Below are 23,616 nucleotides of genomic sequence, written 5' to 3'. Positions count from 1 at the left end.
AGTGCCAGTTTAGAGTTCACAAAATTCTTACTCACCTTCTGAAAAAGAATCCAACATTTTTCAGAACTTTAGGAGAACACACTCTCATCTTACCCAATCGTGCCACTGAGACTGGACTAGGCAAGGTCTGTTTTAGGGATTATAATTCCCAGAATCCCCTGGCCAGTGGCCAAATTGGCTGAAAATTCTAAGATGCAGTGCAAAAATGAGGTCTTCTGTTTCCCCTTGGACATTCCATATCTTGACTAATAGCCACTGACTGTGTAACTGTTTATTTCCCCTACAGGCCATTTGTCCTACAGGCCATCGTCACTTCTTATGGCCTATAGAATCTGTTTCGCTTTCCTGAGTCATTGTTGTTATTGTCTTCTTCTGTTTTTAATAAAATGCAGCTGCAAGGGTTTGCAAATCTCCTCAAGGTAGTGATATCGTTAGAGGGGTTATTTAATCTTATCCCTTATATGATTTTGCAATCAAACTCCTTATCCTCAAGCTACAGATGGCTACTTATATTTTCCCTCAGATGAACAAACAACAGCCTACAGGTAAGATTTTGATCTGGTGGACGGCTCAGAGGGAAGTTCAAATGCTCCTTCCACAAAACAGCTGCTCTAATATAACTGACAATCTCTCCTGCAACCAGGGCTGCATTTAATCAAAAAGGAAATGTTGAAGGATACAATCAGATCACATGTAATATGCCATTTGGCTCTACATCTACCTGGACCTGCAGAAGGTATTGATCCTTTGCTCTTCTGTTCAGGATGGAAGAAGTAACCAGCACTCCATCCTGGTTGATCTGGAATGCCTTTCCTTCATTTCCTTCAGTGATTTTGAAAAAATATGGTGGCCCATTCTCTGGGGAGTCCCTGTCACTCATGACCAGCTCCAGGACACTGGTGCCAACTGGAGAGTTCTCCTGAGATTTAAAAATATATTTATATACTTGTTAGAAAATCACTACATTAGGTACAGAACTGCTAATTTGCAAGAGAACAGAAGACCAAAGGAGGAAAACACAAACAAAAGATTCAGGTTCAAAGTTTATTACAACTTTAATCAAAGTCATCAGAAAAATAAAAGTTCCATGAAGGATGTCCACATGTCCCAAAATTAAGCCCTATAAATTGTTTATGTAACTAATAATTCCTCCTTGTCTATTTGTAGATTAAAGAATCTGGTGATTTTACTATCTTTTGAACTAACATGGATATGGTGCTATGCTGCAGTTAACATCTGCAAATTCAGCATCAATTCCTGACTTAACCACATTGGTTTCTTATTACATCTAAGTTTAGGTTGTCTCTTAAGCTCAAGGCAACCCAGAGATTAATGGGGCAACTTTTAAGATTAATTCTGCAAAAGCCTAATAGGGATAGACTGGCGCCTCTGAAACGTTACTTTACCTGAACTGCTGTACTGTAATTAAGCTGAAAGAACCTTGGTGGATTATCATTGACATCTGATACATGAATGAGTACAGTGGTATCACTAGAAAGAGGCACCTGCCCATTGTCTGTGGCTTGGACTTTCAGAGAATAGCTGGATATCTGCAAAATATAAAACATGCACAAAGAAGGCTTGGTTATTTCACAAGTCATTTAATTCCAAGAACAAGGATTATGTAAAGGATCAGATAATGGCCTCCTTATTCTTAATACCTTATACTTTACTAGGATTTATGGCGCTGATCAGTATTTTATAAACTCTAAGTGCATGTCTGAGTTCCTGATCAAAAGGCCCTTATTCCATTTTCAATCAGAGGGGTTTTGTAGCCTTCTGAGGATGCTAGAGGCTTTAAAGGACTAATATGGGAAAGAAATGTGGAAAAAATGTTTTATTGATATTTCTTGCCACATTTATCTGATTGATCAATAAAGATGAAGATTAGAGGGACACTGAATTAAAAAAACATCATAATTCTTCTCTTATAAGCAAATTCTTCAAAGATAAAAAGTAGGTGTAATGGATGAGGTTTATGTGCCAAACCAAAGAACTGCATATACCTTCACGACCAAGCCTAAATTGCAATGTACATTACACTGGATTACCTTTGTACCAAGTTCAGAAACACAGCATCCAGTCTGATTACTGGGACATCCAGGAGTGATTACATTACACCAATCACACACACTCCACTGGCTGCCAATTAGTTTCCAGGCGAAGTACAAAGTGTTGGTTATTACCTTTAAAGCCCTACATGGTTTGGGTCATCTGGGAAATTTTGTTCCAACCAGCCAAGATTAGACTGGCAATGGTTTCCCAGAGGACTTTTTCTTCTGCCGCTCTCAGACTGTGGAATGAGCTGACAGAAGAGACAGACAGCTGAAAATGCTGACTGCATTTAAAACAACATTAAAGACATATCTTTTCTGACAGGCCTATCCAGTGAATTTTAAAGTATGATTTTTAATCTGTATACGAACTCTTATGAGTGTATTTTAATGATTTTACAGTGTTATATTTTAACTGTGGGTTTATGTGTTTTTAATTGTGTTTGTATTTAAGATGCTGTACCCCACCTTGAGCCTTGAATAGAGGTGGGAAAGAAATAAAAATTGTTGTTGTTGTTGTTGTTATTATTATTAAATTCACGTCCAACTGCTGAAATCTATCGCCTTCCCATTTACAAAGCAACTCTACCTCCTCCTTTAAAGCACCCTATCTAGATGACATCTATGTCTAGGAAATGGTGAGTGGCCCTTTGTTATTGACTGTGGTCAATAACTATGGTTATTGGTTCCACCACCATCTCAGGAATGAGAAAGAGTCTTCTTGGTAGCTGCTCTCAGGTTATGGACCTCCCTTCCCTGCCGTCCACTGGCAGGTAAAGACCTTTTTATTTAAGGAGGCTTTTGCTTTTTTAGTTTATATGGCAGATAAAGCTTTTAATTGGGGGTGTTTTTATTATATTATGTTTAGACTTGTTTTTAATGCTCTTTTAAAATTTTAACTTTTTTTAAAAATAGAAATTAACTTGTGTTCTTTTGGATAGAAATTTAGTTTAATTGTGTTTAAACTTTTGTATTAACAATTTTTAGATTGCATTGTGCTTTTAAAATGTTGTACATTGCCTTGAATTCTATGTCAGGAGAAAGATGTTATGTAAATGAAATAATTAACAAACTATGAAATGATATTGTTATACAGAACATGTCAGGGCGGAGATGACCATTATGAACTTGTCTTCTCATTTTGGAATGTTTCCTCCTTTGCCCTGGGGGATATGGGGCTCAGCATCTTCATTTGCAGCATCAAGACTTCCCCCAAGTCCCAACTGAGCCTGTCACTCACCTCTTCCCTGTCCAAGTACTTGGCAATATGTATCTCTCCAGTTTGGGGGTCAATGATGAAATGGCCCAGTGGATTCCCTGCCACAATGGAGTACATGATCCGGTTGTTCATTGCCCCATCTTTGTCATCAGCTAAAACCTGTTGAGAGCAAAAGAGTGCCATTGTCATCACAAGCACGCCTCAATGAGAAAGAACTGTTGCCTGTTGAACAACTAATAAGAACTGAACTGAAAGAAAGAGAGTTTAAAACAAGATTCTGCAAGATTAAAAAAATAAAGATGTTGGATCAACTTTATAACATACTATTCCACAAAAGGTACATGACACATCCCTCTTAGAACAATCTCATTGCAGAATAATATAATTAAATGCCAAAAATTCCCTGTCTCTGGAAAGCTAAGCTTATTATGGAGAAGGGTTTTTTACTGCCACTTCCATACTGGTTGCTGCCTATATGACATGTTTGTTTACACAAAGGAACATCCAAACATGTAAAGATAGCTCTTACATTGGGAAAGAGGTTTCCTGGGAATAGGGAACTATGGCAGGTGAGAGGGGCAACTTTTGTACATGCAGACCCACATTGGGCCTATATTTGTCCAATGGTCAGTGCAAAAGGAAATGACTGGAAATTGAGCTTTCAATTTTTGGCCAAGTTTTTGGGGAGTGGGGGGAGTTTTTGGAGTTGAATTGCTGTTATCGGTGGTTGTTCCTTGAAGACAGATTAAAAATGGGAAGACTTGGGGACAGAAAAGAGGTTTCTGGTTTACACTTTTCCCAAGCTTGCTGTGACTGAACTCTGAGGAATATTGCCAGCGCATCTCTGTAATGCCAGTGCTCATTCCAATCCCTTCTATATTTAAAAGGCATTTGTACTTGTTATTAATGCAAACTTCATTAATATCTTAATTTCTTCCATTCAATATTTCTGTTTGATTTCTTATGATCTGTTTCAAATGAGTTGATTTTCTTCCTATCAGTTTTTTTCATTGTCCAGCTTTCACAAAAATAAATAAATAAATTATAAATTATAAATATGATGGCATGGACAGCCATAATTTTGGTATCCAATGGGATATCTTGTTACTTCAGGATCTTGTCTAATTCCTTCACAGCTATCCTTCCAAGTCCCAGTCTTCTTCTGATTTCTTGACTGCATTTCCCATTTTGATTAACTATAGAGTCATTGGCTAGTATGTCTTAATCATACGGCCAGCCAGATGTTGTTGTACTGCAGCTCCCAGCACCCTCCACCACTGGCTATGCTGGCTGTGGCTGATGGAAGCTAAAATCCAACAGCACCTGCAGAAAAAAATTGCATACTTTATCTTAAATAATTATCTTCTATTCTGCTCTTTTCCACTTCCTCTTTTTTTTGCAACTCACAATTTATCAATAGAAGGAACCATTTTTAATGTTAAGTATATGAAATGTCAAATGCACTGAATTCACAAAGATCAGTGTGATACTAAACTGTAGCAACAGGGACAAATCTTTGCCCACACTCTGGTAATACTGGAATCTCTTCTTAGACCTTACCATAAGTACCATTTCACCAACAGCAGCATCCTCACGGATGTCAGCAATATAAAGATCTTGGCTGAACTTTGGCATATGCTCATTTATGTCTGTGACATTAATCACAACCATTGCAATATCACTGAGAGAAGCAGAGCCCTTTCTTGTACCCTCAATAGACAGGTAATATTCATGGCTAACTTCAAAATCCAGACTCCCGTTGACATATAGGATACCTACATGGAAATAGAGAAAACAAGAATAGGATTAAAAAAAACAGGGCACACACACTGTATGGTCTTATTGACCCAGATCATGGGTCGGTAACCTGCGGCCCGCGGGCCACATCCGGCCCCCGGAGGCGCCAGGACTGGCCCCCGCTCGCTCCTGCCGCCGATTGCCGCTGTCCCAGCTGCCATTTTAAAAAACAAAATGGCGGCGCCCATCTAGGAGGCCCAGTGCGCTCCCTGTTCGAGGGCTCCAGGGCCGTGCCAGGCCTCCGAATGGGCGCCGCCCTCCTCCCTCCTGGCCCTGCCCTTCGCCCTTCTGGCTCCGCTCTCCTGGCTCTGCCCTCTCTCCGCCCTCCGCCCTCCTGGCCCTGCCCTTCGCCCTTCTGGCTCCGCTCTCACCGCGCTGCCCTCTCTCCGCCCTCCGCCCTCCTGGCCCTGCCCTTCGCCCTCCTGGCTCCGCTCTCCTCCCTCCCCCCATGGAAGAGCGGGGAGGAGGGGAAGGAGGAGGAGGAGGCAGAGAGAGAAAGAGAAAGATAGAAAGAGCCAGAGCCACTTCCACGCAGGAGGTTGGTTCATTGGGGGAGGGGGGTTATCGGAAGCTACACCTACTACCTGTGCCTTTGTGGTTTGGGAGGGACACAGTGTGCATGCATTTTCCCCTGTTCTGTGGCCTTCAGGTAGCTTCCACATGCTAACAAACATTGTTATTATTATGCATATATCCCTTGGGATTCTCTTTGCAAAATCCCTCCACATGGGCTGGCTTCTCCTTTCTGGGTTGAGGCATTGTGCATGCATTTGATCTGGATTTCCTAATTTTTATTTAACTTTACTTGTTCTTGTTCTTCATTTTAAATATTGTATATGTTCCCATTTTGTTTTTTACTTCATATAGTATTTGCAGTGTATGCAGGAATTATTTCTTATTTTTTATTTATTTAATTTTTTTAAAAAAATTATTTATTTATTTTTGGGCTTTGGCCGAAGGAAGGGACCGAGGAGGAGAGGCCAGGCACGCGCCTACTTCTCCTTGCGGGGCGTCTGTGGAAGCTCTGCCACCGGCACGCGGCCCTGCCCCCGAGGGAGGAAGCTCCGCCCCAGCATGTGGCTCCGCCCCGGAGGGTGGAAGCTCCACCCCCGGTGTGCGGCTCCACCCCCGGAGGGTGGAAGCTCCACCCCCGACTTCGGCCCCCCAGTTGTCTGAGGGACAGCAACCCGGCCCCCTGCTCAAAAAGGTTGCCTACCCCTGACCCAGATAATCAAGAGAGGGAACTGCTTACCTCATGGGAAAACAGCATTTCCAACTGAAAGTACCAAAGATTTGTTGTTGCTGCATGCCTCCCAGTCATTTCTGAGTTATGGTGATCCTAAAGTGACCCTTTAATAGATTTTTCGTGGCAAGATTTGTTCAGAGAAGGTTTAGCATTCTAGGTTGAGAGAGTCGGACTTGCCTAAGGGAGTAGGTTCCCTTGGCTGAGCAGGGTTTCAACTCTGGTTGTTCCAGTCTTAGTCTAGCATTCAAACTACTACACTATGCTGGCTCGCAAAACTTATTGGTAGTTTTTGTTGCTATTGTTCTTTTAAAGTAAGGAATTTGAAAGCTATTGCTTTTTCCATAAAAAACATCTCACTGAGTTCTTGAAAGATTTCACATAGAATCTGTGAAGAATCTGGAATTGTACATTTTTGGACTATATATAATAATATAATAATAATAATATAATAATAATAATAAAATTTTATTTATACCCCGCCCTTCCAAATAGATCAGGGCGGCTTACAAATGCACCTTAGTGCAGCAAATACAATATAAAACAGGTTAAAAACAACATCATCTCTTCATAAAAACAATAAAAACCCCTTAGCCCAACCTCACGGCCACGAGTGAGGAGGGAGGCCCATAGGATGTTTAGTCGGGGAATGCCTGATTAAATAGGAAGGTTTTGAGTCCCTTCCTAAATTGGGCCAGGGTGGTGGATGAGCGGAGCTCTATGGGCAGCATGTTCCAAAGGGCTGGGGCAGCTGTGGAAAAGGATCTTCTGGCCGTAACGGCCAACCTTGCCCCAGGCACCTTCAGGAGTTGCTGCCCAGATGTTCTGAGGGTGCGAGGCGGAATGTACGGGGAGAGACGGTCCTTCAGGAATCCTGGGCCCAAGCCATTTAGGGCTTTATAGGTGATAACCAACGCCTTATATTGAGCTCGGAAGCGAATAGGCAGCCAATGGAGGTCTTTAAGCACCGGTGTTATATGGCTGGTCCTGGAAACGCCAGTGACCAGCCGTGCTGCCATGTTCTGCACTACTTGCAGCTTCCGAGTGTGGTATAAGGGTTGCCCCATGTAGAGTGCGTTGCAGAAATCCAATCTCGAAGTTACCAGAGCGTGTACAACAGTTTCAAGGTCCCTCTGGGCCAGATATGGGCGCAGCTGGCGAATCAGCCGAAGCTGATAACAGGTACTCTTGACCGTCGCATTCACCTGAGCAGTCAGGTGAAGGGACGAGTCAAGAAGCACCCCCAGACTGCGCACGGAGTCCTTCACAGGGAGCGTGACCCCATTCAGGGTCAATATCTTCTAGAATTTTTGGTGCTGGAGTCCAAAAAGCTAATTTCCCCAGATCAGGATCTCCAGAAAAAAGATTAGGGAAAATGTAATACAAGAAAGGAAAACTTTACATAATATGTTGGAAATGAAGAGGGACCCTAGTGCTGAGGATCCTGTGGACAGCCAATACAAACAAATGGGTCCTAAAGCAGATCAAGCCAGAAATTTCCCTGGAAGCCAAGATGACAAAATGGAGGCTGTCATACTTTGGACATATCATGAAAAGGCATGATTCATTGGAAAAAAACAATGATGCTTGGAAAGGTGGAGGGAAGCAGAAAGAGAGGAAGGCCGCATGCTAGATGGATGGACTCTATTAGGGAGGGCATGGGTATGAGTTTGCAGGAACTAAGCAAAACAATGGAGGAGAGGGAGTCTTGGCAACGTCTCATCCACAGGGTTGCCATGGGCTGAAATTGACTTGAGGGCAGTTAACAACAACAGATTACAAGAGAACATACAAGATAATGTTGGAATACTGTGATTGATGAGTAAGGCCCCCACTTACCTGTGGATGAATGGAGCCTGAATTTCCCATGATCATTGCCATTCGTGATTTCATACTTGATTTCTGTGCCCTGAGCACTCTCTCTTGTCAACGAGGACAGATTCAGAACCTCTGTGCCAACAGCCACATCTTCTTGTACCACAACCACATATTCTGAGTCCAGGAATACTGGCAGATATTCTTTTAGATCCACCACAGAGACAGCCACAGTAGCAAGGGAAGAGAGGGAGTCTGGCAAACCCCTGTCCGTGGCACACACAGTAAGCTCCAGTGCGGATGCCTGCAATTCTATTAGAGGCTTCTCTAGTCGGATCACCCCAGTTGTCTCTTCTATGGAAAAGTGGCCATTAGCTGACTCAGCAAGAGAATACACCACTTCTGCATTATGACCTGGGGAAAAAACCCACAACAGATAGAAATTAGGAGAGAATCTTTTATTTGGGAATTGGTATTTAATACATGAAATAAAGTGATGGGAGTCTTGAGATCTCATTTTTTTTTAATCTCAATAATCAGACACCCAAGATATAACCTAGATCAAAAGCTATGGTATTTTTGTTTGTTTGCTGGAATGACATAAAATAGAGCAATATAGTATTATGTTATTATTTATGTTCAGTTTTACAAGTACATGCAGGTTAGCAATACTGCCATGGCACAAAATGGGTGAAGAATATTTTAAGATGTAGGTCTGATTTTGATGAACTAATTAGCATCAAAAAGTAGCAGAATCTTTCTAGATGATATCATTTGTTAATGAGTTTGCATTACCTCAGGATTAAATCCAGAATATCAAAAAGAGAAAAATGATATCTAGCAAATTACTCTGCAGGTGGGATGGGTGTTTCTCCCTAGTAAGATATGAAGATTCTCTGCTTCGTTAGATTTTAGACGAAATTGTATAAAGTCAGTAATTCTAAGGCATTTTGTACCTTGGAAACTTTATGAGAAATGCAAAATTAGAATTCACAAATGGCAGGTGTGGATAGAAAGTCATTTCTTGTAAGAACATTTAATTTTGGAAAAGCGGGTTACAAAAAAAATAAACTAGACCAACAAATGTGAGAAATGGTAATTAATTTAGAAGATGGTAAGCTTAGAAATTTTGGAAAATGATAATTTATTTTTGAGAAGTTAGGCTTGATATTTTATAATCTATGTGGTTGCTAGTAAATTATATAGGTCAGTGTGTTCCAGGAATATGTTTTGCATGCACTTTTCATGTCCGAATTGTGGCTAGAATTATTTATGTTATTTATGTTCACAATCTTTATAAAATACAGTAACTGAATATTCTGAAACAACAAGGTTGACAGTATCTACTTGTTATCAGAGGAAGTGAGGAAATCCAGTGTGCCCGTACCATGTGCGAGTGCACTATATGCGGCTTCTAGCTTACACGGAAGCCACACTGCAATCAAAGCAATTGCATGTGCGCCTATGGCGCATGCGCCACCTGAGCTGCAAGCAAGTACCTCATTGTTTCTAATGGGGCACAAGCATACATGGATTTCCCCTTATGTGGGGGATCTGGAACAGGAGGGGCGCCGAATAATTGTCTATGGGAAGCAATAGGTTACTACAAGTAGATATAAGATATAAACACTATTTACTTAGAATGTGGTATAGCTAACCTAGATATAAGAAGTGTCACCTTGGCAGGTGATTCTGTTGAAGCCCTGGCCAACCTTTGGAATGGGGAAATGGCCAGAGCAGTGGACACAATCGCTCCTGAGCGTCCCCTCTCACGGAGTGGAGCTAAACCAGCCCCCTGGTTCTCTAGGGATTTGATGTTGATGAAGCAAATGAGAAGGAAACTAGAGAGACGTTGGCGGAAGACTCAGAGTGTATCTGATCGAATACAGGCTAGATCCTATTTGAAAGCCTACTCTTTGGCAATACGGGCAGCAAAGAAATTATTTCTTGCTACCAGCATTGCATCTGCAAGGAGCCAGTCAGCAGAGCTTTTCCGAGTGGTCAAGGGTCTTTTACACACTCACCCTCAAGTAGAAAATGCAGACCACTCAATGGTTCGCTGTGAAGAATTTGCTCAGCATTTTGCAGATAAAATCACTCAGATTAGGTCCAAATTAGATGCTGCAATTAATATAGTGTCAGTGGATGTTATCTTGGCTCCTACTGTTCCAGTGTTAATGGATACTTTTCAACTTGTGCAGCCTGATGATGTAGACAGAATCCTTGGAAAGATAAGAGCCATTACATGTGTCTTGGACCCTTGTCCTTCTTGGCTTATTAAACAGGCCAGAGGGGGACTGACTGAGTGGGTAAAGGAAGTAATCAATGCCTCCCTACAACAAGGCAGAATTCCATCCTGCCTAAAGGAGGCTGTTGTGAGGCCTCTATTAAAAAAGTCATCATTGGATCCCACAATAATGAATAACTATCGGCCAGTGTCTAACTTACCATTTCTGGGCAAGGTTCTGGAACATGTGGTGGCTTCCCAACTCAAGGGGTTTCTGGATGAAACGGATTATCTAGATCCATTTCAATCTGGTTTCAGACCTGGCTATGGAACAGAGACAGCCTTAATCGCCTTGGTGGATGACCTACGCAAGGAACTGGACAGAGGGAGTGTGTCCCTGTTGGTTCTTCTGGACCTTACAGCAGCTTTTGATACCATCGATCATGGTATCCTTCTAGACCGCCTCTCTGGGATGGGGCTTGGAGGTACTGTTCTACAATGGTTCCGTTCCTTCCTGGAGGGGCGAACTCAGAAGGTGGTACTGGGGGACTCCTGTTCGACCCCCTGGCCATTGACCTGTGGGGTCCCTCAAGGTTCTGTGTTGTCCCCTATGCTGTTTAACATATACATGAAACCGCTGGGAGAGGTTGTCCGGAGTTTTGGGGTGCGATGTCATCAATATGCAGATGACACTCAACTCTACTACTCCTTCCCACCTCACTCCAAGGAGGCAGTCCTGGTTCTAAACCAGTGCCTGTCTTCAGTAATGGACTGGATGAGGGCAAACAAGTTGAAACTTAATCCAGACAAGACAGAGGTGCTCCTGGTCAGTCGGAAGGCAGATCAGGGAATAGGGATCCAGCCTGTGTTAGATGGAATCACACTCCCCCTGAAAACACAGGTTCGCAGTTTAGGGGTAATCTTGGACTCAGCTTTAAACTTGGAGTCCCAGGTCTCTGCTGTGACCAGGAGTGCTTTCGCACATTTAAAACTTGTGCGCCAACTGTGCCCGTTCCTTGAGAAGCCAGATCTGGCCACGGTGGTACATGCCTTGGTTACATCCCGTTTGGACTACTGTAATGGGCTCTACATAGGACTGCCTTTGAAAAGTGTTTGGAAAATTCAACTGGTTCAAAGAGCTGCTGCCAGGCTGTTAACAGGCGCCGATTACAGAGCCCATACAACTCCCCTGTTGAAACAGCTTCATTGGCTGCCAGTTCGTTCCCGGGCACAATTCAAGATACTGGTTATATCCTACAAAGCCCTACATGGCTCAGGTCCACATTATTTGGCAGACCGTTTCTCCTGGTATGAACCTGCTCGGACTCTGAGATCCTCTGAAGAAGCCCTTCTCACCATCCCAACACCTTCACAAACACGTTTGGTGGGGACACGAGAGAGGGCCTTCTCAGTGGCTGCCCCTAGACTCTGGAACTCCCTGCCCAGGGAGATAAGAACGGCTCCCTCCTTGATGGCTTTCCGACGGCAGGTGAAGACCTATCTGTTCAAACAGGCATTTAAGTAATCACTATAAGAACAGACAGGAATGTTGGACTAGTTTAATCATTCTGTCATTTATCTATTTATTTTTAAAATGTTTTAATTGTACTTTCTGTTTGTTTGTTTGTTTTTTAATTGCTGTAAAGCCGCTCTGAGTCCCTGGGAAAAGAGCGGGATATAAATAAATAAATAAATAAATAAGAAGTGGTATCCAACAAACTACTTCCATCAGTGGAATGGGGGAATGATTCTTGTCATTACTTCAGAAATAGAGTGATTGTGGTCCGCTCTCAAACTTTGTTTCACTCCATCAGGGTAGTGTTAACTCAGTACAAACTCATCTTGACACTCAATAGTATTTATTTTCTAGGTAATATTAGAATATATTTACATTCATTTGTCCAGTAATCCCCTTCTATTTCCATTCAGTATTTGAAAATAAGCTGTATTTTTCAGTATCTTGAACTCATTGTTTTAAAAAGGCCATTTAAACTAGACTGCAGAACATACTAAAAAAAGTTTTAAAAGAAATCTGAGCTACATGATTAAAAAGTCATATTCTAGATTGCAATGGGACCTGTCCTGAACACCAGCATTGACTTACCTTCATCAGCATCCCTTGCGAAAACAACTGCAATGGGTGTATTTATTGTGGTGTTATCAAAGATGGCTACTGCACAGTGACTGGGAAAGAACCTTGGAGCATTGTCATTTGCATCCTCAATGTCCACAGTTATGCCCATCTGGCAAAAACGGCCTCCTCCATCTGTTGCCTTGGCGACAAGCTGGTACTGAGGCTTCAGCTCCCGGTCAAGTAATGCAAAAGTGGTCAGTTCCCCTGGTGTGAATAATGAAAGACAAAAATAAGGCATAGAGATTTCAGTGGAATCATGAACTTTTCATGCACAATTGAATTAATGTGCAGTTTCTTTGAATGCATTAAGAAGTGGCTCATGTCATATGGGAAAAGAATGTATAGAGACTGTTGGCTCTTGAATGAAGAAATTATATTTCCCTCTTCTTCTCTCCTCCGCCCTTAGGTCTGAAATTCATATTCAATAACTGATTGACTGGCATTCTACTGGGGACTTATGTCTTTGTAATTGAGCTCATGTGTGCAGAAAAGAGAATTAAACAGTTGTGCAGTGCCCATATTCCCCAAGGGACTGGTGTGACATCACAACATAATGGTTCCCATTGTCCAACAGTACCCAGTGGAATGACTGATATACAGTGAGACCTTGTTATTCGCTGGGGTTTGGTTCCAGGATCCTCCGTGGATAACAAAATCCGTGAATACTCAAGTCCCATTAAATATAATGGCAGAGAAAAATGGTGTTCCGTATATAAAATGGAAAATCAAGGTTTGCTATTTGGAATTTATACTTTTTGGAATATTTTCAAGCCGTGGATGCTTAAATCTGTGTATAAAATATCTGTGGATAAGGAGGGCTCACTGTACTTCGGTCACTCCAATGGGTACCATTGTACATAACATTCTTAGCTGTAATGGCGCTCCATATTTATCAGAGCTATCAGGATAGTTCTCTGTTATGCAGAGGAAACCCTTACAGGGTTTTGTTGCACCTCTGCTACATAGTTACAGATATTAAAAGTTATGGACCATTAACCATGATGTACAAGAAACTCAGCTTGTAGAAACTCAACCACTGTGTTCAGAGCTGGGAGAAGTTACTTCTTGGACCACAACACATAGTCCCGCAGAATACACATATGGGGATTCTGAAAACTATAGTTCAAAAAAGGAACTTTTTTGTTAATCTAAGGCTTTCTCAATATGTAGTTGTCTACTCAACTGGCACATACACCAGACTACATAACAAGCTCATTAGAATTACATTCACTAGAAACTAGAACTAGTAAGCATGCCAATGCTGTCTACCCATTATTCCTGGTCACGGACCTAGATGGCAGAATCTTATGCGTATTGTAGTCCAAAGCATATGAAGAGTGTCAGGTTGCATACCCCTTGCCAACTGGATTAATTAAAACTGAGACTTAAACAATTTTCTTTTGATAATTTGACCAATGCAATGCAAGGATGGTTTGAAAATAATATAAATATAAACTTTTGAGGGAATAACAAGCCTTTCTATCTCAATAAATTAAGTAGCCTAGGAGTTTATCAGACAAGGGAAATTGGAAGTATAATCCAATGGCAATCTGAATGCAATCATGGGGTTTAACGTTATTGCGTGATAGACTATCACACGCAAATGGAGAAGCAGAAGACCTGCCAGGAGGGGCCAGAGGTTGCTCCAGCTGTGATTGTGCCAGGACTGTGGCAACTGCATGGTCTGCTTTCAGAGCGAGCCACCACCACAGTCCCAAGCTGCCCACCACCAGGAGCCATGTTCTTTCACTCCTTTTTGGTTCTGGTTCAAAGGACTGGATTGTAGCATCAGAATGGCTTCCAGCCGCTTTGGGGGCATGTGTCATCTGAACATCACGCCCCAAAGTGGCCAGAAGTCACTTCTTTTGGCCCATGCATTTCGGGCCTAAGTGTGTTGCAGACAGGAGTGTAGTTTTTCACTAATTTTCTTCTCAAAGGAAGTAACATTTTAGCAATTTCCTTCCCAGTGCAAGAAAATATGTGATAACTGCAGTTTTTAAAGACTGTTTGCAATTCAGAACTTATCTTGTGCAAAATTTGCACATGGTCACTTTGCACAGAAAACAGCATTTTCTACACAGGAAAGCTTTATGTGTGCAAAAGATAATATTTCTACACATAGATGAGATTTTCTTTATAGAAAATGCAGTTTCCTGTGGTTTCCTATGCAGAAAAATTCTGTTTTCTGTACAAAACAACCCCCCTGAATTTTGCATAGCAGAAGTCTTGAGCTGTGTAGATTCTCAGTAATTCAGGATTCTTTTCAACACTTGTTAAATATTTATTTTACTTTAAACAAAATTAAAATGTTTTTGAACATCTTTCCATTCCTAGTTTCAGGTAACACATTTCATAGCTTAAATTAATTTTAAAAATATAATTGGGCTTTTCCTCATAATTTCTGACACACTGTTTTTAGCCAAGCCAAATGATAGCCACATCTGGTGGAAGTGACCTCTGGGGAGGAACAACTGTTTTAAAAAGAGATACAGATAATTATCAGGGAGGTTCCTGAGGAATACTTGCTCCTTGAACTTGAACTACAAAATCAGTCTTTGTAGAAACTCCTCCATGTTACAATATTCAGCTGTTGGAGAACTGAGAGACTTCATACCAAGTCACCCAAATAAAAAAAGAGTCAGCTGGAAAAAAGTTTATGTTTGCTCTGTAGTACATAGGAACAACATTTGGCTGTCCAAAATATTTATAAGACACTAGTATGAAAACCAAGAACAGATTTTTAAACATGGACATCTGTTTTACTTGATCTGACTGGAATCCTCAAAATATCTTATATTGGCATAACTGGGAGCTGCTTTTGTTGTTATCATCATCGTCGTTGTCATCATTATCATCACTGCTATATTTCTTTATATCCTGCCCTTTTCCTAGCCCAGGACTCAAGGCAGTTTGCAGTAGTTTAAACAAACACAGGTAAACTTTACTTCATACAAAAATTAAAAATGTAATTTACCTATCAATAAAATTAAAAACATAACCAGTTATGCCACGTAGCAGGTACTTTTTCATAACTTGCACAAGGAAATATTTGGCAATACTTTTCCTTGGCTCTGCAAACACAGCCAAATGGTGCTGTAACCCAAATGGCACAACTCAAATGGTACAGCCCTGTTCTGATCCAAATGCCTTCTGCTTGCACAGCTGAGGCAAAAAAGTCTGCCATCACCCTCCCATACCTCCAGCATAAATATGCAGATGAAGTTTTCTACTCCGCAAGCATCATACAGGACCACAGCCTCTGTGCATCAATTCCCCACTTACCTGTATGGGGGTCTAATCGGAAGTCCTCAGAACCAGGTCCATGGAGAGTATAGATAACTTGGCCATTGCTACCAACATCAGCATCAGTGGCTGACACTTTCAAAACAGGAAACCCTTGAGATGCATCTTCCATAATTTTCTCTTTGTAGGGTGTCTGGAAAGGAGAAAATCTCTTAACAAGAGAAAGAATTGAATTTGTCACCACAAAATGCCTAACAAACATGATCTGCCTCATGACTACAATTCATCCAAAGAGAGATGAATTGATTGTTTCTCTCTTCACTGAAACCATAGAATCAAAAGTCAGAAGGAGTTAAAGTCCATCTTTCCCAGAGATGGGCAATTTTGATGGGCATAGGAACCAATTCTCTTCCCTCTTTGGGTGTTGCACAGATTGTTCTAAATACCAAAAATGAAAAACAGACAAACCCAGAATTGTCCAGAAATCCACTTCTGGTTTAGAAAAATTGATCAGTTTTCACTGGGGCTTTTTGACTTATTGCTCCTGGAAGCTTTGGGAAGAGTCAAATCATTCTGTTTCATTAGAAAAGGTCTGGTTGGGAGATTCCTCACAGCAAAATCATTTTTAGGAGCTGTGGGCAGACCAGCACCACTTTCACCCCTCTCCCTTTATCTAATCTGAATGCTGTAAACCAAGACTATTCACTGAACAGGTTGCACTTGGGTTTCTGAGTTCAGAAAGATTTACTTAAAAAACAAAATACTAAAACTCCCAGAATTCTTCAGCCACCATGACCAATTATCATGCTAGTTGGTGGATTTTGGATGTTGTATTAAGAACCTCCCCACTTTTCCATGTCCTGAGTGGTCTTAGTTATGCTGTAACTGGAAATCCTATAGCAATGGGGAAGCTAGGGAAATGTTGGGATGGAAGACAACTAGGAGACCCATATACACTGCTCCAAACTTTCTTAAAGAAGAGTGAAATATAATTAATATGTTCAACCATGGAACAGCTTTTGCCATATGGATGAAAAAGTGTAAAATAAGAAGAGAAAGCATGAATTGACTACCAAAGAGAAACAGCTTCAAAATCCTGATAAAATCTCAACCTATACAATGGTTCATATAACTGATCCTTATAATTTATAACTTATAAAATGCCTAACTTATACCTGATAACCTTCAAGTTATTGAACAGGGATGGGGCGTGAAACCTGTGAGCTGTATGCAGTCCTGAGCTCCATTTTTACAACCTACAAAGCCCCTCCAAATTTTCATTTTTTTTCTTGGCCACTGCTGGTGCAAATTTGGTTGCTTAACTAGCCTTCCAGAACTGCATGCCTTCATGCTTTAAAATGACTGAACCGGTTTAAAAATGGTGGCTGAATGCACAGAAAATGCTGTTTTCTCTGTAGAAAGCAGCATTTCTCTACATGAAACAGCATTTTGTGTGCAGAAAACACCATTTGATCAGAATTTTTGGACCGATACAGCTATTTTAAAGCATTGGAACCACGTGTGAATTTTGTGTAGAATACATCTTGAATTGCAAAGATACTTGTCCACCACTCTTGTCAGGGGTGCCCTCTCAAGGAACATGTTTTTTGGTTTTTTTTTTTAAAAACTATTTACAAATATTTTCAAATATTCTTTCCATCACTAATCTTGTCCTTTGCTTCAGACAGCAAAATGTCTTCAGTCAGCCCTGTTCTTCCTCCTGCTTAATGCAACAGACAGCCAAAGGAATGAGGACGTTTCATGCTACTTCAAAAAGTGGGGGATGGCTCAACATTCCAGATATGTGGAGTGACTGCCTAAGGTTGCCATGTGTCTTCTCAAAGGTCAGTTTTCACCCCAAATCTGCACAAAGGGTAGACATACACAATCACCTGCTTGCATTCAGGGCTGTTATCATTGACATCAAGGACTGAGATCTCCACTTCTGTTGCCTCTTGAAACTTTCCATCAGATACCATAACTCTGAGTAAATATTTTTCTGTATCCTCCCTGTCCAGTGGTTTCTTGGAAAAAATCCTCCATTCTCCATCAGCCTCATTAATGCTGAACTGTCCCAGAACATCTCCTTCTAATAAGGCAAGAGAAAGCATACTTATGAAGGCAACACTTTGTGAAAAATTAAGAGTTTCAAGGAAAGAAAAAAGGAAAAGTCTTGGGGCGGCCTCTGATTGGAACAATGGAGAGTACCCCCAAAACTGTTTCATGAGGGACTCATCCATATCTAGATCACAAGTCATCAGGACTGTGCCATTTACCTAGCCCAAATGTTCTGGTTAGAAGAAACAGAGAACCAGCTTGTTCCAGAATAAATTAAAAGGAACAAAGGGAAATAATAATAATAATAATAATAATAATAATAATAATAATTAGTGTTCCGCTTTTTCACAAAGGAATCAAAGCGGATTCCAATAGTATAAATAAAACATCAAACAATTAAAAATTACAATTTAAAACTCCCAAAACCCCAACCCCCAAAATCAAAACACGGCATATAGGCTGGATGGCTCAAACTTGCTAAAGCAGGAATAATATTATTTTATTGTATTTTAAAACTAAACACCATGGTCACACTACATTTGGGCCAGCTTTGTGATATTATTATTGTGCTTATCATAGCTGATATAGTGTTACAAATGGATAGACTCAAGGAAACCCCAACCCTGAGTCTGCAAGACCTGAGCAGGGCTGTTGAGGATAGGTTGACATAAAGTTCTCTCATTAAAAGAGTTGTCATATGTTGAAGATGACTTGACAGCAGTTAACAATAACAAATGACAAGGGCACAGAACATAATAATCACATCATCACTTAACAATGTGCTAAACATGCTGTCAACTCACATTGCCAACTTGCAAATTGGGTCATGTGACAGTTGACTCTTTGCTATGCAAGTACTTTCTTTTGGATGAGACATTTGTGATAGGTAAATGGTACAAGCCATGTTGGGTATCTCCATAGTTTATATCCGTTATGTAAAAATAAACAATAGACCACCTAACCTTTACACAACTGGAGGTGTTGTTAACATTCCTAGTTTATGAAGAAGTGAAGAATATACGGATATAAGAAACGAAGATAGAGAAGGAGCTTACATGTGAAGAGTTGAGTTTTGGATATTTCCTAGCAAGTGTATTCAAACTAAACTGCACAAGAACTTGGGTATATATGATTAGTAGCAATAAGGAAGACTCACATTATTTACCATAATACAATTCACTGATAGTTCAGATTTTCCCCATGACAAATTCCAAGCAAGGGGCCAAATGTGGGAATTGCTTTCTGGTTTCAAAGAGCAATACTTAGCTTTTTTTTGTCCCACAATACCTCCTGATTAAAAAAAGTTTCACATGGAGTTACATTTGTAACATCTGAAAACTTGGCAAGACTAATTTCTAGAAGGAATGTTTCAATATAAAGCATACCTATCAAAAACAAGACACATTCTAATTTATCAAAACATAAAGGTAGATTCTTACCAGTTATATAACATGTGATTTGTCGGTTTTGCTCTGAGATATCATTGTCAATAGTTCTCAGAGTAGTAATCATCTGCCCAGGTTCAGCATTTTCAACCACTGAACCTTTGTAGATTTCAGATGTGAATTGTGGAGCATTGTCATTTTCATCAGTGATGGTGACCTCTACTACGGCTTCAGAAGACAGCTGAATTTTCCTGCCATGGTCTGATGCCACAACAAAAAACTGGTAGATTTCCTGAACCTCACAGTCTAGCTCTTTAAGTGTCATGATCCAGCCACTTTCACTGTCAATTGTGAAGAGTTCTCTGACATTGTTTGGTTCTGATCCTAAACTGTAGGTCACCTGCCCATCACTACCAGTATCCTGGTCATTAGCAGTGACTTGAATCACAGTAGTTCCTGCTGGCATGTTCTCCATAACAAAGGCCCTGTAGGGATCAGCCTCAAAAATGGGTTTATTATCATTTACATCTTTGACATGGATGTTTATGGATACCAAAGAAACCAACTCAGTATCTTGGTGTGAGCAGTGAGCTAAAACATCAACCTGGTACCATTTCATCTTTTCATGGTCCATTGCCTTTTGAACAGTTAAGGCCCCTGTTTGCTTATCCAAAGCAAATATGCCTTCTTCATTGCTTTCAGCTGTTGTCCCTTTTACCAAACTGTAGATGATAGGGTCCTCTGCCACAGCTCTAACTGACCCTATTTCTGATCCCTCTGGGAGGTCTTCAGATGCTGAGAAGGTATACAGTGGCTCAGAAAACCTAGGCAATGACACTTCCTTTGGAACAACCTGAAGGTTGACTGGAACAATAGAATTCCAATGAGGAGGTCTGGCATCTTCAGCTTTGACTTTAAAATTCACTGTTCTATTTTCTAACTCATTGAGGCTCTCCTTGACTTTAACAACTCCTGTGATAGTGTTAATCTCAATAACATCTTCCACAATAACCTCCTCCACTGAATCAACAGAGTACATGACATCAGCATTCACTCCTTCATCAGCATCATATGCTAGTACTTGAATGACAGGGGATCCTTTGCTCACATTGGACTGGACAGACAAGATATATTCAGAAGCTTTGAACTGAGGTGGATTATCATTTTCATCTGTGAGTATGATTTTGACAGTGCAAAATGCCACTTTTCCTCCTCCATCCTTGGCCATGATTTTAATAGCAACAACCCTCTCTGTTGAATTTTCCCTGTCCAGTTTTTGCAGTGTTTCAATGCGTCCCAGTTCATCAATTGCAAATTTCTCTTGGCCAAGCTTGTTTATGATGGTATAATCTACAGTGCCATATGGACCATCATCTGGGTCAATCGCTAGTAACTCAATCACCTTAGTTCCTACTTTAGCATTTTCAGCCAATACTGCTTCATAAACATCCTGCTGAAAAGATGGGCTATGTTTATTGACATTTGTGGTATTGATGTATACTGGCACAGTGGTCTTAAACACTCCATCTGAAGCAGAGACTGTGAGATCATAAAAAGGTTCTAGGTCTCTTTTGCAACGGTTCAGTGTGGAAATGATTCCTGAAGTGCTGTTCATTGTGAAATGTCTTTTCTCATTCCCTGAAAGTATCAGATATTCCAACCTAGATGTGTCCCAGCTGTCAGGGTCAAAGGCCTGCACTTTAATCACAACATGGCCACAGCTGACTATTTCACTCACATTGGCCTGATAGTGAAGCTGATCGAACTTGGGTGGATTGTCGTTGACGTCCAATACACTGACCATCACAAGGGCTTCACTGCTGAGAGGAGGTGCTCCATAATCAGTGGCCCTCACTTTGATGTGAAATTCATGGTTTGCTTCATAATCTACCACCTGAGTTGTAGTTATTTCACCTGTACTGGAATCGACAGTGAAGAACTTTGATGCACCTGAACGGTCTTCCAAAATCTGATATGAAATGAGCTTGTTCCTCCCTGAATCTCTATCATTAGCAAAGAGCTGTACAATGGGGGTCTGTGGTGGCATACCTTCAGAGACAGATGCTGTATAGACCATCTGAGAAAATACAGGTGAATTGTCATTAACATCCTCAACCTGGACTTCTACTATTGCTTCCGAAAAGGCACCCACAGCTGTGTCTGTGGCTCTGACTGTAAAGGTATGTTTTATATCAGATTCATAATCCAGTTGACTAGTGACCATAAGTACACCAGTCTTGAAGTCAATGCTGAACTTTTTCAGGGCTTCTTCTTCAATAATATTGTATATTAAGCGCAAGCCCTCAGGACTCCGAGCCTGGATGTGGAGAACTGGTGTGTAGTATGGGATGTTCTCAGGCACTTTCACAGTATAGAAGAGGCTCTGGAACAAGGGGTTCGATTTGTCCCTCACTGTGATTAGAACCTCTTCTTCAGCAAACAAGGGAGGCTCACCAGCATCTCTGGCAACAACCCGGAGTGTGTATTTATTTAATGCCTGATAATCAAGGGGTTTCTTGAGTGAGATATCCCCTAAGTATGGGTCAATCCAAAAGTATTTGTAGTCTTCTACAAAGGAGTAAAAAACTACTCCATTATTTCCCAGGTCCTTGTCCGTTGCAGACACCTGAAAGATGACATCACCTGGCTCAGTGCCATCTTGTATTACTACATAATAGGGTGCATTTTCAAAATAAGGAGGGTTGTCATTAATGTCATCCACGTATATTTTTACTAATGCTTGAGATACCCTGGGTGGATTTCTAATGTCTTTTACTTCCACTGCAATCTCATACATATCGTGAGTTTCCCGATCAAATGCCACACCCTTGGTCTGGAGCACTCCTGAAGACTGGATTATCCTGAACTGTTCTGTGCCATTCATGACAGAATAAAAGAGCGGTTCATTCAGTTGATTTCCAGTGACACCAAGAACAGTCAGAGTCTGAACTTCTGTGGAGTTTTCCTTCACTGTTGCTGTATATAAATCTTGATCAAATATTAAGCTGCTTTCTTGTGCCTCAACAAAATTAATTCTAACCAAAGCACTAGTTGTATATAAGCCATCACCAGCTCTGATGGTGAGTTCATGATAGAGGCCTAAGGTAGTAGTGTTTAACACAAAGATGACACCAGTTGTTGGGCAGATGTAGAAAACGCTGTCATTATTTCCTTCAAAGATACTGTAGATTATCTCTGAGTCGACATCTTCTGCATGTACTGTAAAAATCTCCATATTGGGATGGACAGGAAGGTTTACAGAAAGTTCATAAATATCTTTTGTAAATGCTGGAGGACAATCATTTACATCCTTGATGTAAATGGTGACTTCAGTAGGTTTGGAAGCAAATAAAGTGGGGTAGCCACTGTCATGCACATGAACACTGAAGTGGAAAACTGGGAAAAGCTCATAATCAATCTCAGCAAGAGTTGTGAGAGTGCCCATGCCAGGATCTACTTTGAAAAAATTCAGTGCCGCTGGCTGTAAAATTTCATAGACTAACAAACCATTAGAGTCTTGATCAGCATCTGATGCACGTATCACTAGTGGGGCATTGTTTTCATCCACAACCATACTATGCTTAGGAACATTCTCACTGATCCAGCCAACAATGGATGGCTTATCAAAGGCGGGTGCATTGTCATTCTCGTCTACAACAAAAACAAACACTGGGACATCCATAAATGATCCTGCCATGTTGGTGCCACGGATTTTCAATTGATAAGATGAAGACTGCTCAAAATCTAGATTCTTTTGCAGAGAAATAAGGCCAGATTGATAATTGATGGAAAATAAGCTATCCTCATTGCCTTCTTTTATTTCATAAGTAACTGAAGAAAGGCTAGTAGCTGAAACAAAAATGACAGAAGAACCAATAACAGCAAATTCACTGATCTCTACAACATACTGCTGTTCAGAGAACTGTGGAGGTGTGTCATCAGAGGGCTTAATGTAAATATTCACTGTAGCTGAATCCTTCAGCTGGGGAAATCCTTGATCTTCTGCCTTTACAGTGAGAGTGAATCTCTCTTGTTTGGAGTGATGGAGCTTATGGGAAATGGTAATAATTCCAGAGAACATGTCAATGGTGAAGGAATCTCCATTGTTGCCTGAAAACAAACAAAAGTTAAAATGCTTAAATGAAGGGTGAAAAACTGTTCCTAAGTTGTCATTATGCTTATTGTTTTTCATATACACAAATAAGACTAATGTACTGAAATGTACCCATTCCAGTTACTGAAAAATGGATGCTTTTAACAAACATTTCTTGATGGGGTGAGGGGGTGAGGGAAACCCATGTTAACTGCAGCTTATAATATAAGAGACTTTCTACATATAATAGGCCAAGCTAAAGGGATAAAGATGGACTCTGGTCCTGTCCTAGTTTACTCAGAAGTAAGCTCCATTAATCTGAGTGGCACTTCTGAATAACAACTATCA

General features: G+C 40.9%; 1 protein-coding gene across 1 annotated transcript in view; it reads right to left on the bottom strand.

Annotated features, from left to right (window-relative positions):
• FAT2 (FAT atypical cadherin 2) overlaps positions 1–23,616 on the bottom strand; it is a 152,833-nt gene that overhangs the window by 23,745 nt on the left and 105,472 nt on the right. The window contains exons 10-18 of the mRNA XM_042453782.1: positions 19,230–23,285; positions 17,625–17,821; positions 15,772–15,925; positions 12,460–12,693; positions 8,153–8,542; positions 4,834–5,048; positions 3,295–3,432; positions 1,407–1,550; positions 722–919 (exon numbers count right to left, since the gene is read on the bottom strand). Of these exons, the coding sequence (XP_042309716.1) occupies positions 722–919; positions 1,407–1,550; positions 3,295–3,432; positions 4,834–5,048; positions 8,153–8,542; positions 12,460–12,693; positions 15,772–15,925; positions 17,625–17,821; positions 19,230–23,285 (5,726 nt within the window). The remainder of the gene's footprint in view (positions 1–721; positions 920–1,406; positions 1,551–3,294; positions 3,433–4,833; positions 5,049–8,152; positions 8,543–12,459; positions 12,694–15,771; positions 15,926–17,624; positions 17,822–19,229; positions 23,286–23,616) is intronic.

The sequence above is a fragment of the Sceloporus undulatus genome, chromosome 2 (genome assembly GCF_019175285.1).
Source record: "Sceloporus undulatus isolate JIND9_A2432 ecotype Alabama chromosome 2, SceUnd_v1.1, whole genome shotgun sequence".
Classification (NCBI taxonomy): Eukaryota; Metazoa; Chordata; class Lepidosauria; order Squamata; family Phrynosomatidae; genus Sceloporus; species Sceloporus undulatus.
Note: the sequence above shows the minus strand (reverse complement) of the source record. Positions and strands in the feature narration are given on the sequence as shown.